The sequence below is a fragment of the Balaenoptera ricei genome, chromosome 8, assembly GCF_028023285.1.
Source record: "Balaenoptera ricei isolate mBalRic1 chromosome 8, mBalRic1.hap2, whole genome shotgun sequence".
Taxonomy (NCBI): Eukaryota; Metazoa; Chordata; class Mammalia; order Artiodactyla; family Balaenopteridae; genus Balaenoptera; species Balaenoptera ricei.
Window position 1 is genome coordinate 64866344 of NC_082646.1, and position 15289 is coordinate 64881632.

At 39.4% G+C, this 15289-nt stretch overlaps 1 protein-coding gene across 1 annotated transcript in view; it reads left to right on the forward strand.

Moving 5' to 3' along the window:
* ZNF215 (zinc finger protein 215) overlaps nt 1-15289 on the forward strand; it is a 284622-nt gene that overhangs the window by 257049 nt on the left and 12284 nt on the right. Inside the window, exons 8-9 of the mRNA XM_059931013.1 lie at nt 7353-7917; nt 14894-14982. Of these exons, the coding sequence (XP_059786996.1) occupies nt 7515-7917; nt 14894-14982 (492 nt within the window). The 5' untranslated portion in view covers nt 7353-7514. The remainder of the gene's footprint in view (nt 1-7352; nt 7918-14893; nt 14983-15289) is intronic.

Sequence of the window (15289 nt, forward strand, 5' to 3'; positions counted from 1 at the left end):
CTCCTCTGCCATCTTGAAGGTCCCTCTGCTTGGCTCTTTTACCCAAACGTTAATCAATCACACATTTAGAGGGGATTCCATGGTAACCATTCTACAGTTACCATGAACATAGGTCCAGGAACAACACACCTCAGATTGACTTTGCAGGGGAAGACCTCCCCAGTGAAGAGATATCTAGTAACCAAAGTTCTTATTTCTTTCATTCATGCATTCATGCATCCATGGAATCATTTTAAAAGTATTTATTGAGCTCTTATTTCATTTTATCTTACCATTTTATCAGAGCAATGACTGACACATAATGTGTTTTAATACACACTTTTGCATTTGTTACTATCCTTTTAAAATTACTGGAACTGCACTACAATAGACAAACTCTAATCTGGGGTAGGAGGATCAGAGAAAACCCTCATTCAAACAGCATGTGCTAGATGAGGTGATGTAGACAAGGACAAAAAATTAATAGTTGAAATTGGTGACTTGGCTTTCATTGATGATCTAGATGAGAGCTACTTCAGTAACAGCAGAAAAAATAAGAAAATGTAAGAAGAAAGTACAAACACTACCTTAAATATTGCCATTACCGATAGTTGCCATCTCCACCTTCCAAATTCTGGAATCCTGAGCAAATAAAATGATTGCTGTTTTAAGGCACAGAGTTTTGAGGTGGTTTGTTATGCAGCAATGGATAACTGAAACTCTGAGAGAATTGTGCTCCATCACATTCAAATAGGTTCTTGTGGGGCTTATTCACATTACCAATAAAAACGACTACCTCTCCTGCTATGGAGGGAGAGGGGGAATAAAGGGCCAAGAAGCTTCTAAAGAATCATAATAAAGATGATGTATCAGTCAGGGTTTGTAGTTGCAAGTAACAGAAACTGACTATGCATGATTTAAGCTGAAAGGAAAAATACTGAATAATAGTAATTCCGATTCTGCAGCCAGCATCACGGGCCAAATTCATTAACACAAAATGGGTCTGCTAAGGACATCACTGCCATTCAGCACTAGGTGGCGCAGTTTACACTGCCAACACCCTCAGCACAGGCCCTGCTGCTGGAGCGGCTAATTCCCTGAACCTGGAAATTGGAATGTTGCTGCTCTCTCTACCGCTGACAAAAAAAGAGAAGAAATTGCTGACACTGCCTCAGCCAGGTGACCAAGGTTAACATAAATAGTGTTAAGTCCTGTTGTTAGTACGTTCCCTTGAGACGATATGATGGAAATAGCACTTTATGATCGGAAGATCCCTCAAACCCATAACCTCAGTCTAATCATGAGAAAAACAGACAAATTCTCATACATGGGCTTCCTATAAAATATACAACCTGTACTCCTCAAAACTGTAAAGGTCATCAAAAACAAGTCTCAAAAACTGTCACAGCCAGGAGGAGCCTAAGGAGACAAAACCTCAGCAAATTCAAACAAAGTATAAAGTTTAGTTAATAATAAGGTATTAATCTTATTTTCTTAATTGTAGCAGATGTGCCATAATAATGTAAATAATAATAATAACAATGTAAGTTGATAGTGGGAAAAGGGGGGGTATATCAGAACTCAATGTACTATATCTTCTCAATTTTTCTGTACATCTAAAACTGACCTAAAAAATAAAGTCTGTTTTTAAAAAAGAAACTTTTTGATGTCCTTGCTTTTTCATGTCACTAGCTCTTAATTCAAAGTCTAGACTGGGTATATCTAATTGATCGAGTCCTAGCTGCAATGCAGACAAAGGAAGTTAATATTAGATGTATTCAGTTTCCATGGATGGAGACAGGCTCCAACTCCCTCACAAGACTCAGCAGAAGACTATAATTTTAGACAGTGTATTCAAAGGATCAGAAGCCAAAAACTGACAAATGTCCATAACACATGGCCCATGAAACCAAATCACCCCTATTCATATCTTGACTATCTACAAATTCCAGACTGACCAGTGCAACTCACAATCTACACAACACAATATTCTGAGGATGTGCAGAACACAGAACATTGGGTGAAGAAGTACAATAGCTTAGCATATGGAATACTTCCACTGGTCGTTAAGACAGTCTTCACTTGATTGTGTTTACTAATATATTTTCAATTGCTAGTACAGTATTTGCCACATTAAATTCTCGATAAAAATTGGCTGAATGAATATATAAGTGGTCTAGGAAAAGTGTTGGCTTAACTCAGGTCAAGTTTTCTCTATATTTTTTTCTTAAATACAGAGAAGATCTGGATTTCACAATGATAGAAGAGAATGGAGTTTGTAGCAAACAAGTGTATGCATCTTAAGGATCTAATCCCAGATGGCTTTACAATGAAAGTCATATATTGAGAGAAACCTTTAAAATTGTGCCATTAAAAAATAGCTGGACTTTAGTGAGGTAACTGCAAACTGAAAATGACCCTTCTTCAATTAGAAAGCAGTGTCTAGGCCTCTGTGGACCTTTGAAGACACTTGGTCAGAAACCTCATATCTATAAGGTATGAGAGGAAGGCTGGTCATTCCTTTCCAGGGCACCCTTTCCATTTCCCTGAACTCTTAATTAGCTAAAGACTATGTTTGAGCCTGTTTACTGGCAATACTTACAAGTTAAAATTTTTATTTTGCCTAGCTATTAACTGACTTTTATAAAGGTCAACCCCATCACAAACAATTCATGGCACACACCATACTCCTAATCTTGGAAAATATCATTCCACAATTCTGGCACATCTTACTAATGACCCTCTAAATCTTGAAGCGTTGAGTGAGTAGCAGTGGGACAAGAACGAAGTGATCTGAGCTTGAAGCTCAGCTTCGCTATCTTTTAGTTTCCATAAATTTGGGGATGATAATCTCTTCCTTATAGTGTTGTGGTGATGAGTGAGGTGACATTTATAATTTGCTTATGATAGTAATGAGTACAGAAGAGGTTGGTTAAAACAAACAAAAATCTGGCTCCTATCTTGTTTGATCTAGATTTAAAACTCCCTTCCTGGGAGACAGTCCCTGATTTACTAGTTTGAGTTCTTCCTCTGGGGCTCAGTCCTAGACTCCTCCTCCTTCTACTGTTTTCTCTCCTTCTCTCTGCAGTCTCATTCTCCCCCCACCCCACCCCCCGCCCCGCATAGTATCTAGTACCATCTACCCGTTACCGGCACAAATTTTACAAGTCTGGCCCCATACACCTCTAAGCTCTCAGACACTTACGTCCAATTTGACAATGCTTCTTGGATGTCACAAAGTATCTCATATGTAACAAGCCAAAATTGGACTCATGGTCTTTTGCAAGATTTTCTACCGCGATGCAAAACTGAATAAATGAGTGAATGAGCGAATCAGCAAGTCAGTAAAAACCATGTTAAACCATGTTATATACAAGACCATATCTTTTCAAAATTACTTCACTGGTTTTTGATTCCAAGAAAATGGGGGAGGAGGGTGGGTGGTGATGAGAAGGTAAAAAAATTTTGGCCATTTCTCCTAGATGGGGATGGAGGAAGCCACAGAAGTTTGACAAGGCCTTTTCCCACCTACCCTAAGCGTGGCCCTCGGTTCCTGGCCCTAGGGTTGACTCACGTCTATGAAGCGAGCGCGGCCTGGGAAAGGGGCGGGACGGGCAGAGGCTCCACCCCGTCTACTTTACAAACTTGGGCCGCGGGGGCTTCTGGGGGCTTCCACGGCCGGTGCGCTTGCGCGGGAGTGCGCCGGCCGGCGTCTTGGCATTTAGTAGATAATGAGCCGGCGCTGGCGTGTAAGGGGCGGGTGTGGCCCGCGCTGCTTAGTTGTGGCGTGATTACTAACGCAAGCTCCCTCCCCGGGCTGGGAGGACGACTTCTGCGGCTCCTCTGAACTGGCTCCTGGGTGTGACTGAACCCATCCCTGGCTGGGAGCGGTGTTTGCAGGTATCACGCGGGTCAGCGGGCGGTCAGGACGCGGGTGCGTGGAATTGGGAATCCTGCTTGAGTGCGTCCACGCGGTCTCCTCGGCTTGTTCGCTGTTACCTGGATTCCAACTCTGTGCTCTGCAGTCTCTGCGGGAGAAGCTGGAGGAGGGCGCGAGCTGACAGAGATGGAGGCGTGGGCTGTGGTAGGAAGTTAGTGCGTGAGAGAGGAGAGGTAAAGAGGGCTGGGGTGGGAAACAGGACGGTTAGGTTCCAGATCCAGGTCTGCTGTCTCCTCTTCCATTCTGTGATGGGGGCAGTCTCCAGGCGTTTAATCTGCTAAATATATCTTGCTCAGCTGGTTTTGGAATGACTGATATGGATTCCCGATCCAGTGTGACTGGATCAATCGACTGGGGAAAAAAAATGGAGAAAAGTTCATTCCAACTTGCCGTGCTGTCCCACTCATTCCTGGCCACTCCCTAAAACCTCTTTATTTCAGATGCTCATTTGCACACTGCTTTATGCTCCTTTTTACAAGCTAATCTCGGAAGGCGAAAGGTTCTCCTTACCTCAGGCTACTGCTCTGCCTATGACCTATTTGATTAAAACAACTCTTTTTCACAGGTACTACCTTTTCCCCATAATTAGTGCCTGTTCAAGTTCCTTGACGCTGTAAAATCCTATGAACTTGTGTCAGCTGGTTATTTGATCTAACTCTCCAGATTCCTGTCACCTGCGCCTTACTGAGCCCTTCCTTCCATTGGTATTGGCTCAGCGTCTTAAATCTTCATTCTGAGTCCTACCATCATCCTTAAAGGTGTCTGTTTAGTATAGAGTTTAAACTTTAACAGTTCTTGACTTTGTTTATTCCATTGGTGGTCACTTACAGACCACTTAAGCTATTCTCAGTCACAGTCATACCTTGGACCATTTATCACCCAGACTGTTCCTCTTTTGAAATCTTAAGTGCTAACATACCATCCTGAACATCTCTAACCTGTCTTCCTAGCTCCATAATTATTTATACTGAGTAATTTATTAATTTTTAACCTATAAACTCCTAGTATATTTTGTTGCTTTTTCTCACTTTGAGTTGAACGTTTAATTCATCTCATTCTTGGTTAATTATATATATAAGGCTTTGCTATTGCTTAACAGTAGAACTCGAGCTGTTAGATTTTGAAGTGCAGTGTTTTTAGTGTTTTTAATTTGAGTTGTTTTTTAGAAGCAACAGTTAAATTTCAAAGTAGTTGAGATTTTTTTCTATTTCTACTTGATGTTAAGATCTCGTTTTCATTCTGGTAATAAATGTGGTTTGTACCACTTTTATTTACTTTTTATTTATTGAGGTTTTTGGTAGCTTAATAAATAGCAGCTTATGTAAGCATTCTCATAAGTGCTTGAATAGAAACTACATTCTATATGGTTTTATATATCAGGCTAAGCATGTTTTTCATGTCCTCTATACTATCAATTTTAGCTTACTTGTTAAGGACTGAGAAAGTTGCCTTAGTCTCCCATTTCTGTTGTGTTATTGTTGCTTGCATCTCTTGTTTTCTGACGGTTTTGCTATAAATATATTTCACTGTGTTATTTGATATACTTAGTAGCAGTCATATTTCATTATGAGTTGTACCTTCAGTCATTTAAAGTTTCCTCTTTGTCTAATTTTATTCATTTGTGCTTTTAATTCAATATACATCTTAATTCAGTGTATCCCTGCATATTATTGTTGTTTACATTTGCTTGTTATTTTTTCTATCATTGCTTTAAGCTTTGGAGTTCTTTTGTTTTGGATGTCTCTTAATTTTTTACATAGTTGAGTTTAAATTTTTACCGAGTGCATTTATTGTTACAATGGATATTCTTGTTGTTAAATCTGCTTTTTTTTTTTTTTTAATGCTTACTTGGTTTTTTGTTTTGTTTTTAATATGTGATCTGTGAACTTATTTTTCCTCTTTCTCCCTGTATGTTAATTCTGAAAGTATCTGGGCCCATAGTTCATTGTTCTGCTGGAACTCAGTGAGTGATACCTCTTAAGCACTTCAGAACTTTCTTTTTTTTTTTTTGGTAATGAACGTGTACTTTCCTTAAGCTTTGGAGAAGGTTTGTGTTGGATCTCAGAATGTTCCCTCAGTTGTTCCACTTTGCCCTGTGTCCCCATGTAATGGGGATACTAATGAGTATATAAATGGTGTCAATACATTTCTACAAGACAGAAAGTGAAAATATGGTTTACAGAAGCAGTGTAGAAAAGGTCACAACTTAGAATATGCTAGGAGGTGGAAACCCATCTGCCTATGTGAATCTTAAGCTGTTTCAACAGAGTATGGCAGTGAGAGTTAAATAGAACATAGGAATCGAGTGAAGGGTTACCTGTGAAACACCTATTCCAGTCATCTCCCCAACCTCCCAGCCCTCTTCCCACCTACATAGAGAAGCAGTTTAGCTCCAGTGCCTTCCTCCCACAAAAAGTTCTTCCCTAAATAAATTGAATAAACCATCTGAGGAGAACGAAGGCTTTTAGGTTAGGTGTTGACATTTCATAGTAAAACCTTTTCACTCTGTTGTGTGGGGAGCCCACAACTTGACAGCCTGCTCCTCCACTCACCCTAAATCAAAGTCTGCCAATGTGTGTGTCTCACTGATATTCACATGGCTCTTGGTAAGTCTCCCATTCAGGGTAGACACCCATTAGGAAACCAATCTACTGATACAGAAGAAGTAGAAATTCATATGATGATCTGGAATAATCAACCTAACACTTGATTCTTAAATATGAGCAGAAAACTAGGGAATACCAGATGTCTAAAAACCAAGATAAATAGAAACCCTGACCACAGAATCAAAGGGAATTTAGGAAACAGAAAACTCAAATTAGAATCTTCAGAGAAATTAGAAACGATATTGTAACTGTACAAGCACAATGCTATGGAAAAAGAACCACTGGCCTAGAGGCTTATAAGAAAAATGACTCCTGAATGGTAAATTGCATCTGGACTGGGAGAACTGTAAATCAGATAGAAAGCTGGATCTGAACTTCCCTGAATGTAGTGACTCATAATCTGGCACACTCTTTGGGGAACCCTGAGAGCTGCACTCGTAGAGTTGTGAGATATCAGCTCCTGTAGAAGGCTTTTGAGTCAAGATGCTTTCTGCCCAACCTACATGGTCCACATCTCCTTGCACTCGAGCTATACTCTGTGAGAACTGCCACTGAAGAAAAATTCCAGTTACTCACTCCTCTGTTAGCAAGCTTTGTTTTCTGTCCAATAGCCTTCTTAGTAACCTAGGTGCCAAATATGAGCTGTGGTAGTCCTGCAAGGTTTAAATGTTTTGTTTTGCCTAAGACCTCCCTGATTGATGGGCATTGCAGACTGGCTCATAGCGAATCCTAACAAATTAAAACTTTTGATTGTTATAGTCCGGGAATGCACTTTTTGACCTATCCATGTTCATTATCTGTAGGTCATATTTATGTCTTTTTTTCAGTCTCTTGGGTGCCTGAATATTGGCTCTTCGTCTGAAGCTCCTGAAACTTTTCTCACTGCATATATATGTATATAGTACACAAGTGCTTAGCCCAAGCATGAGAATTATTGGAATCTTCTGATAAGACAAATCTGAACTGCAGTGGGAGCTCTGTGTAGGAAGATGCAGCCTTTGAACAAGTTGACGGCTATCTCAAAACCTCAAAACCTGGCTCCTCATGAACAAAGTGAGGTCCTGAGAGCAGCAGATGTGTCTTGGCAGCAGGAATCTATCCCAGTCGTGGAGACAGATGACTGTGAAGCCTCTCGTCTAAAGTTCAGACATTTCCAGTATTTGGAAGTGTCTGGGCCTCATGAAGCCCTGAGCCAACTCTGGGAGCTCTGTCTTCAGTGGCTGAGACCAGAAATTCACACAAAGAAGCAGATCCTAGAGCTATTGGTACTGGAACAATTCCTGACAATTCTCCCTGAAGAAGTCAGGACTTGGGTGAATTTACAACATCCAAAGAACAGCAAGGAAGTGGTGAGCCTCATAGAGGATGTGACTGATATGCTTAAGGATGAAGGTGAGAATATAGAAAATTGGAGGTAGAATAGTTGACCCTTCCCATATGAAGAAAAATTATCTTTTAAAAAAAATTTTTTATGGATGCATAGTTGATGTACAGTATTTATATGTTATAGGTATATAACATAGTGATTCATAATTTTTAAAGGTTATTCTCCATTTATAGTCATAAAATATTGGCTATATTCCCTGTGTTGTACCATATATCCTTATAGCTTATTTTATACATAATATTTTATACCTCTTAATCCTCTTTCCCTATATTGTCCCTCCCCCCTTCCCTCTTCCCACTGGTAACCACTAGTTTGTTCTCTATATCTGTGAATCTGTTTATTTTTTGTTATATTCACTAGTTCTATTTTTTTGATTCCACATGTAAGTGATATCATAGAGTATTTGTCTTCCTCTATCTGACTTATTTCACTTAGCATAAGAACTTTTTCTGAAGCTAGAAGGTGTCAAGGGCCAGATCCTGAAGAACTTTACTGTATTAGGAAGGCTGAACTGAGATCTCACAGATTGAGTAGGGGAGTAAAATAATTTGATTTACCTTTCAAAAATACTGTGTTGGCTTCAGTGTAGAGCAGGGATCAGCAAACTATGACCACAGGCCAAATATTTTTGGAAATAAAGTTTTATTGGAACACAGCCACACCCCATTCATTTACATTTTGTCTACAGCTGCTTTCATACTATGACTAGACTTGATTAGTTATAGCAGAGACTGTATTGCCTGCAAAGCCTAAATAAAATATTTACAATCTGGATCTTTACAGAAAAAGTTTATCAACTTCTCCAGTAAAGGATAGCCCTGAGAGCTCTGAAAATAGGAAAACCAGTTAGGAAGTATTGTAGTAGATCAGGTGTTAGAGAATGAGGAAGCATTTGGGAAAACAGAGGAGTTTGAACCTAAAGGGTTTACATATTAGGTGTGAATGGGATAAATGTTCTGGCTTGCATGAATGGAGCATAAGTAACAGTTTTTGTTGGTGAGGAGATTGATATATTAATTATGTGGCATGTTGGATTTGAGGTCTTTGTGGGACAACCACAGTGAATAATCTAATATATAGTTAAAAATATGGCTTTAGTGTTCAGAAGTATAGCAATTTCTGTTGCTGCTGTAACACATTACCATAAACTTTGTTGCTTAAAACAATATGAATGTATAGTCCTACAGGTTTGTAGATCAGTGGGTCTCTCTGGGCTAAAATCAAGAAAGAAAAATATGGAAATGTATAGGTATGAACAGAAGTAGGAAAAATACAAATCCTTAGGAAGAACCAGTATTTAAGAGCTGGCATAGATCTAACTACCAATTATAGAAAATAGAGAATAGAGGAACATGTTAAACTATACCATGGGAATGCCATTACTAAAGTCCAATCTGTGGGAAACTGCAAGACAATCCAGTTTCTAAAAATAATTGTAAGGGAGTAGGGAGGGGCTATGGAAGAGGGATTTAGAGATTAAAAGAAACATAAAAGATGTGTAATTGATCATGTGAATGTGTGAACCTTATAAGACATGAGGCAATTGACTGGATATTTGACTAGGCATTATTGATTAGAGACAGTGATGATACTGGTATTGGGATTATATTTAGTCCTTATCCAAAAAGGAAATAAAATGAAGTACTGAGCAAAATAAGAAAACTCAGGGAAGCAAGCTAGAAAGGAGTAATCTAGAAAGCAAAGAAGCAGGAAAGATTGGTATCTTGAGCTAAGAAAAAAGAAATCTTCAAGAAGGGAGTGTTCAACAATGTTGCAACAAAAAGGTCCTGTTAAGATGAGTATTGAAAATAATTTATTGAAATTGTTGATTAGATCAGTGGTCCAACGTGGGTCTCCCTGGGCTAAAATCAAGGCATCAACAGGAATTCATTTCTTTCTGGGCCTCATGCTCCCTTTCCCCCATCTTCAAAGCTGGCAATGGTGAGCCAAGCCCTTTTCACACTGCCATCTGACACTCCATTCTATTTATTTATTTATTTTAGAAATTCAAGTTCTTATTTATTTATTTATTTTATTGATTGATTGATTGATTGCTGTGTTGGGTCTTCGTTTCTGTGCGAGGGCTTTCTCTAGTTGCGGCAAGCGGGGACCACTCTTCATCGCGTTGCGCGGGCCTCTCACTGTCGCGGCTCTCTTGTTGCGGAGCACAGGCTCCAGACACGCAGGCTCAGTAATTGTGGCTCACGGGCCCAGTTGCTCCGTGGCATGTGGGATCTTCCCAGACCAGGGCTCGAACCCGTGTCCCCTGCATTGGCAGGCAGATTCTCAACCACTGCGCCACCAGGGAAGCCCTGACACTCCATTCTATTGTCATGGTGTGTGCTGGCATACATGCACATGCTCACACTCACTCTTTCACTCTCTCTGTCTCACTGACCACAGCTGGGAAAAGTTCTCCACTTTTCAAGATGAATGTAATTTGATTGAGACCACCCAGATAATCCAGGATGATTTTTTTTTTTTAATTTTTAATTTTTGGCTGCATCGGGTCTTTGTTGCTGCACACGGCCTTTCTCTAGTTGCAGCGAGCAGGGGCTACTCTTCGTTGTGGTGCTTGGGCTTCTCATTGCGGTGGCTTCTCTTGTTGCGGAGCACAGACTCTAGGTGTATGGCTGCAGTAGTTGCAGCACGTGGGCTGAGTAGTTGTGGCTCGCGGGCCCTGGAGTGCACGGGCTTCAGTAGCTGTGGCGCGCAGGCTTAGTTGCTCTGCGGCATGTGGGATCTTCCCAGACCAGGGATCAAACCCGTGTCCCCTGCATTGGCAGGTGGATTCTTAACCACTGCACCACCAGGGAAGTCCCCAGGATGATTTCTTCATCTCAAGGATCTTTAACTTTAATATTGCTGAGTCCCTTTTTTTTTTGGCCGTGCCATGAGGCTTGTGGGGTCTTAGTTCCCCAACCAGAGATTGAACCCTGGCCCTGGCAGTGAAAGTGCTGAGTCCTAACCACTGGACCTCCAGGGAATTCCCTTGCTGAGTCCCTTTTGCCATGTATCCAAGGATTAGGGCATGGACATTTCAGGGGGCTATTCTGCCTATCACATGGGTCAAAAAAATATGAAGTATGAGGTGGGAATGTGATAATCATTATAGACTATTCTTGAGAAGTTTGGGAAGAAAATGAGAGGTTTCAGGGTAATACAGGACCGAGAAAGGCTTTTGCTTTCTTTTAACGTGCCATGGATCCCTGAAGAACCCACTTAAAGGGTTTGCCCATATTTTACCTACCTTAGACCTCTCAGGGCTGAAATGGCTACCTGGCTAGCATTTGTCAGAAACATTTAATGAAAAATGTATTAGCCACTGCTACCTGGGACAGCAAATAAACAGTTGGGACAAACATAGACTAAACAAAAAGATGGGAGGAAAGGTGCTTTAGAGAGTAAGGGATTTGAAAGCTTCTACATATTCTTAGAGATCTAGAAGGCTGGGTACATGTTCAGAAAGACCTGAGAATTCCCTGATTCTCACCTCTGGCTGGTCCTCAGGCTCTGCTCGAGCAGGAAATGAAGACTAAGGCAGGGGTGAAAACTATCTGGCTAAGTATTGAAGACATTTCCTGATGCAGACAGCCCATCTGCAAAGGCTAGGAAATGATTTTTGTTTTTCTGGTTTCAAGCATTTAAGGAAATCTCTGGAATCGCTAGCTAACCACCAAGTTAAGGAAACAGACTTAAGTGGGCACACACAACAAAGAATATAGACTTTATAAATTCCAAAAAATGTTGAAAACATCAACAACATTGATAAAACTTTAGCTACAATGACCAAGCAAAAAAGAAGACCAAAATAATTAAAATCAGGAATAAAGGTAGGGATATTACTACTGACCTTGCATAAATCAAAAAGATTATAAGAGAATGCTGTGAAAACTTAGATGAAATAGAAAAATTCCCAAAACTACCAAAACTGACTCAACTCATCTGTAACAACTAAAGAGGCTGAATCAGTAATTTTTAAAATTTCAACAAAGTAAACCCAAGGACAACATGGCTTCACTGATGAATTCTACCAAACATTAAAACAATAATTAACACCAAACTTTCTCAGACTCTTCTAAAAAATAGAAAAGGCAGGAATACTTCCTAACCTATTCTATGTTGGGAGTTTTAATCTGATGCCAAAGCCAGAGAGAGGCATTACAAGAAAAGAAAACTAGTGAACCAAACCCAGCAGCATATTAAGAGGATTATACACCATGACCATTAGGGATTTATCCCAGAAATACAAGGATGGTTCAAATGTGAAAATCAACATTATACACCATACCAATACAATGAAGGGAAAAATCACATGATCATCTCAGTTGATGCAGAAAAAGCGTTTGACAAATTTGTATATGAATGTTCATAGCAGCATTATTCATAATAACCAAACAAATGGAAGCAATCCAAAAGTTCATCAACTGATGAATGGATAAACAAATTGATATTCATACAGTGGAGTATTATTCAGCCATTAAGAGGAACAAAGAACTGACACATGCCACAACATGGATGAACCTTCAAAATATGCTACTTTAAAGAAGTCAGACAAAAAAGGTCACATACCATATGACTGAATTTACATGGAATGCCCAGAATAGGCAAATCCAAAGAGACAGCACGGAGGGAAGGGGAATGGGAGGTGACTCCTTAAGGCGTATGGGGTTACTTTTGGGGGTAATGAGTATGTTCTGGAATTAGATAGTGGTGACGGTTGCACAACACTATGAATATACTAAAACCCATGAATTGTGTACTTTAGAATGGTTAATATGGTGAATTTTTTGTTATGTGAATTTTACCTCAGTTTTTTAAAAAGGTAAGGTAAAAGAGATTACTGCATCAAGCGAAGATTGGATGTTAGAGATTACTGCATCAAGCGAAGATTGGATGTTAGATATAAAGGATCAGTGTTCAAGGAATTTGAAGTCTGAAAAGAGTAAATCTGCAAGTGATTTACCATAAAATCCAAGCTGCGTAGAAAAGAAAGTGACTTCACAAGAGGGATGATAGACTGGGAGAAAATTAAAGAAGCAATGTACTATGGTGGAACCTTGATGAAAGGATAGGAAAGTTGAAAGGATAGGAAAATATAGTTAGGGATTGATTCATTCAAGTTTGTTCTCAGAGTAGAACAATCCTAAATTCTAATCCTATATAAGGACCCCAGTATGAAAAAGGAAGTAGCTTGATTGCTGATGGTTGTTAGAAATAAGGTTGTCAAGGGTCTTCAGGCTGGATTGTTGAAAAGATTATGATTTGGTGTGGAAAGCAAGGTTAGCTAAGTAAAGTTTTTACTGACCTAGTACAATTACTTATTTAATGCCTGTCATTCACAACAGACTATAGGCTCCCTGAGGGCAGGCATTTGTGTGCCTCACACATGGGAGGTACTCAGTAAATACGGTCTGAATAAATGAATTTGCAATAGCTTAGTGTATTACAACATCAAGAAGGCCCTAGCTAAATGGCATGAACCACTATGAAAAAATTTTTGTATGAGCGTAGAAAAATCTTTATGAGGAAATGGGAATGGAGAAGTATGAATATATCAAAACAACTACCAAGACCATAGTATTGGAGGATGAGAAGAGGTGGCTTTGATGGTGGCCAAGATCCATTTTAGATTAGAAGGGAGAAAGAATATTTTATAAAGAGCTAGGGAATGTATAGGAATTTTTCTTTGAATGGCATGAGAGTTTCAGACAACACAACTGTAAAGGTTCAGGAAGGAAGTCAGCAGGAAAGAAGAGTTACGGGAAGGAAACAATACTCAGAGCAATAAAAAAGGGATGGCTGATTGAAGGCTTTTGCATCTTTTCAAGATATCTTGCATATTTCCAAGAATGACAAGAATAAGAAACAATGTGATATTCTACTATGTATAAAATAGATAACTAATGAGAACCTACTGTATAGCACAGGGAACTCTACTCAGTGCTCTGTGGTGACCTAAATGGGAAGGAAATCCAAAAAAGAGGGGATATATGTATATGTATAGCTGATTCACTTTGCTGTACAGCAGAAACTAACACATCATTGTAAAGTAACTGTACTCCAATAAAAATTAATTTAAAAATTAAAAAAATCACATTAGAAGAAAATGTGGTATTGACTGTTCTAGGGGTTATGGGACTGAGGAAACTGAGGTTTCACAAAGTGTTATAGGCCTGAGTAAAGTTAACAGACTGTAATCTTGTGGCAGTATTCAAATGGCATGTTGCTGAGAAATTTGGATTTTTTTTTCAAATCCTGCCTTTATTTATAAAATGTAAATATTTCCTGCATTGTTTCTATTTTTTCTTATTTCACCCTGAATCAATGAAAACTTCTTCACAGACCAGTATTGGCCCATAGTCTGGCATTTGAGGATTAGTGGTGTAATTAATGAATCTTGGAGAAACATTAGGGAGTAGCCCTTGGGTATACGTCTCACCAAAGGGCTGGAGAAGAGAATCGGTTGCTGCTCAGATCTTTATGTCCTGGAAGACTCAGTAGTCCAAGGTGACCAGACTGCCTAAGTCTGTGTGTAGTATACACAGAGCGACTTAGAGGAAAAGAATCCTTGAGTAGATTAATCCCCAATGTCTTTGAGAAAGTGATTGGTTGGGTAAAATATTCTTAGCTCCCAGTAAATTACAGCCTGTGGTGGCTAAGCCTTAGTTAGGATTTAGTTTTGACAAGATCAAGGTTTTTTTTTTGGATCTGCTATAACCACAGGTGAGGCATCAAAATATTATTTTGGCCTTCTCTCTGATCAAGTAGTTCTTGACCCCTCGTAGAATATGCAAATCACTTTTAGAGCTTTTTAAAAATATAAGATCTGGGCCCCACTCCTGGAGATTCTGGTTGCTGGTAGAGGCTGACATCATTAAATTTCAAACTTCTGAAGTAGCATGTTAAAAGTACTATAATTATTAAAAGTTTCTCCAAGGAAAAACTTGTCTCCCTAATGTTTTCCTTCATCTTCCTCAGGTATAACCTGCAAGGATTCTGCCCTACTCCAGAAGGGGAGCATCAAGAAAGAAAAAATGGAAGCTGACTCACTAACAGGCAAATCCCAGGTAAATTAGGGTTCCGCTCTATTGTAACGCTCTGCTTTTTTTTTTTAGGTCTGTGAACTTTTGCCAAACATAGTTCCATCTAAGAACATGACTATTTTAGTTGATGATATGCTGGACGTTGGATCTATTTTAGTTGATGATACACTTTTTGGAAAATATTTAATTTTTGTATATTCTCTGTGCATCTATGCCCTTGAGATTGTAGATGATAATTGAAGGTATAGACATAGGGCCTACCCAGGGAATGTTTAGAATTAAAAGTGAAGGAAGCCAAGGGCAGAATCCTGAGCAATATAATTTAATAGGC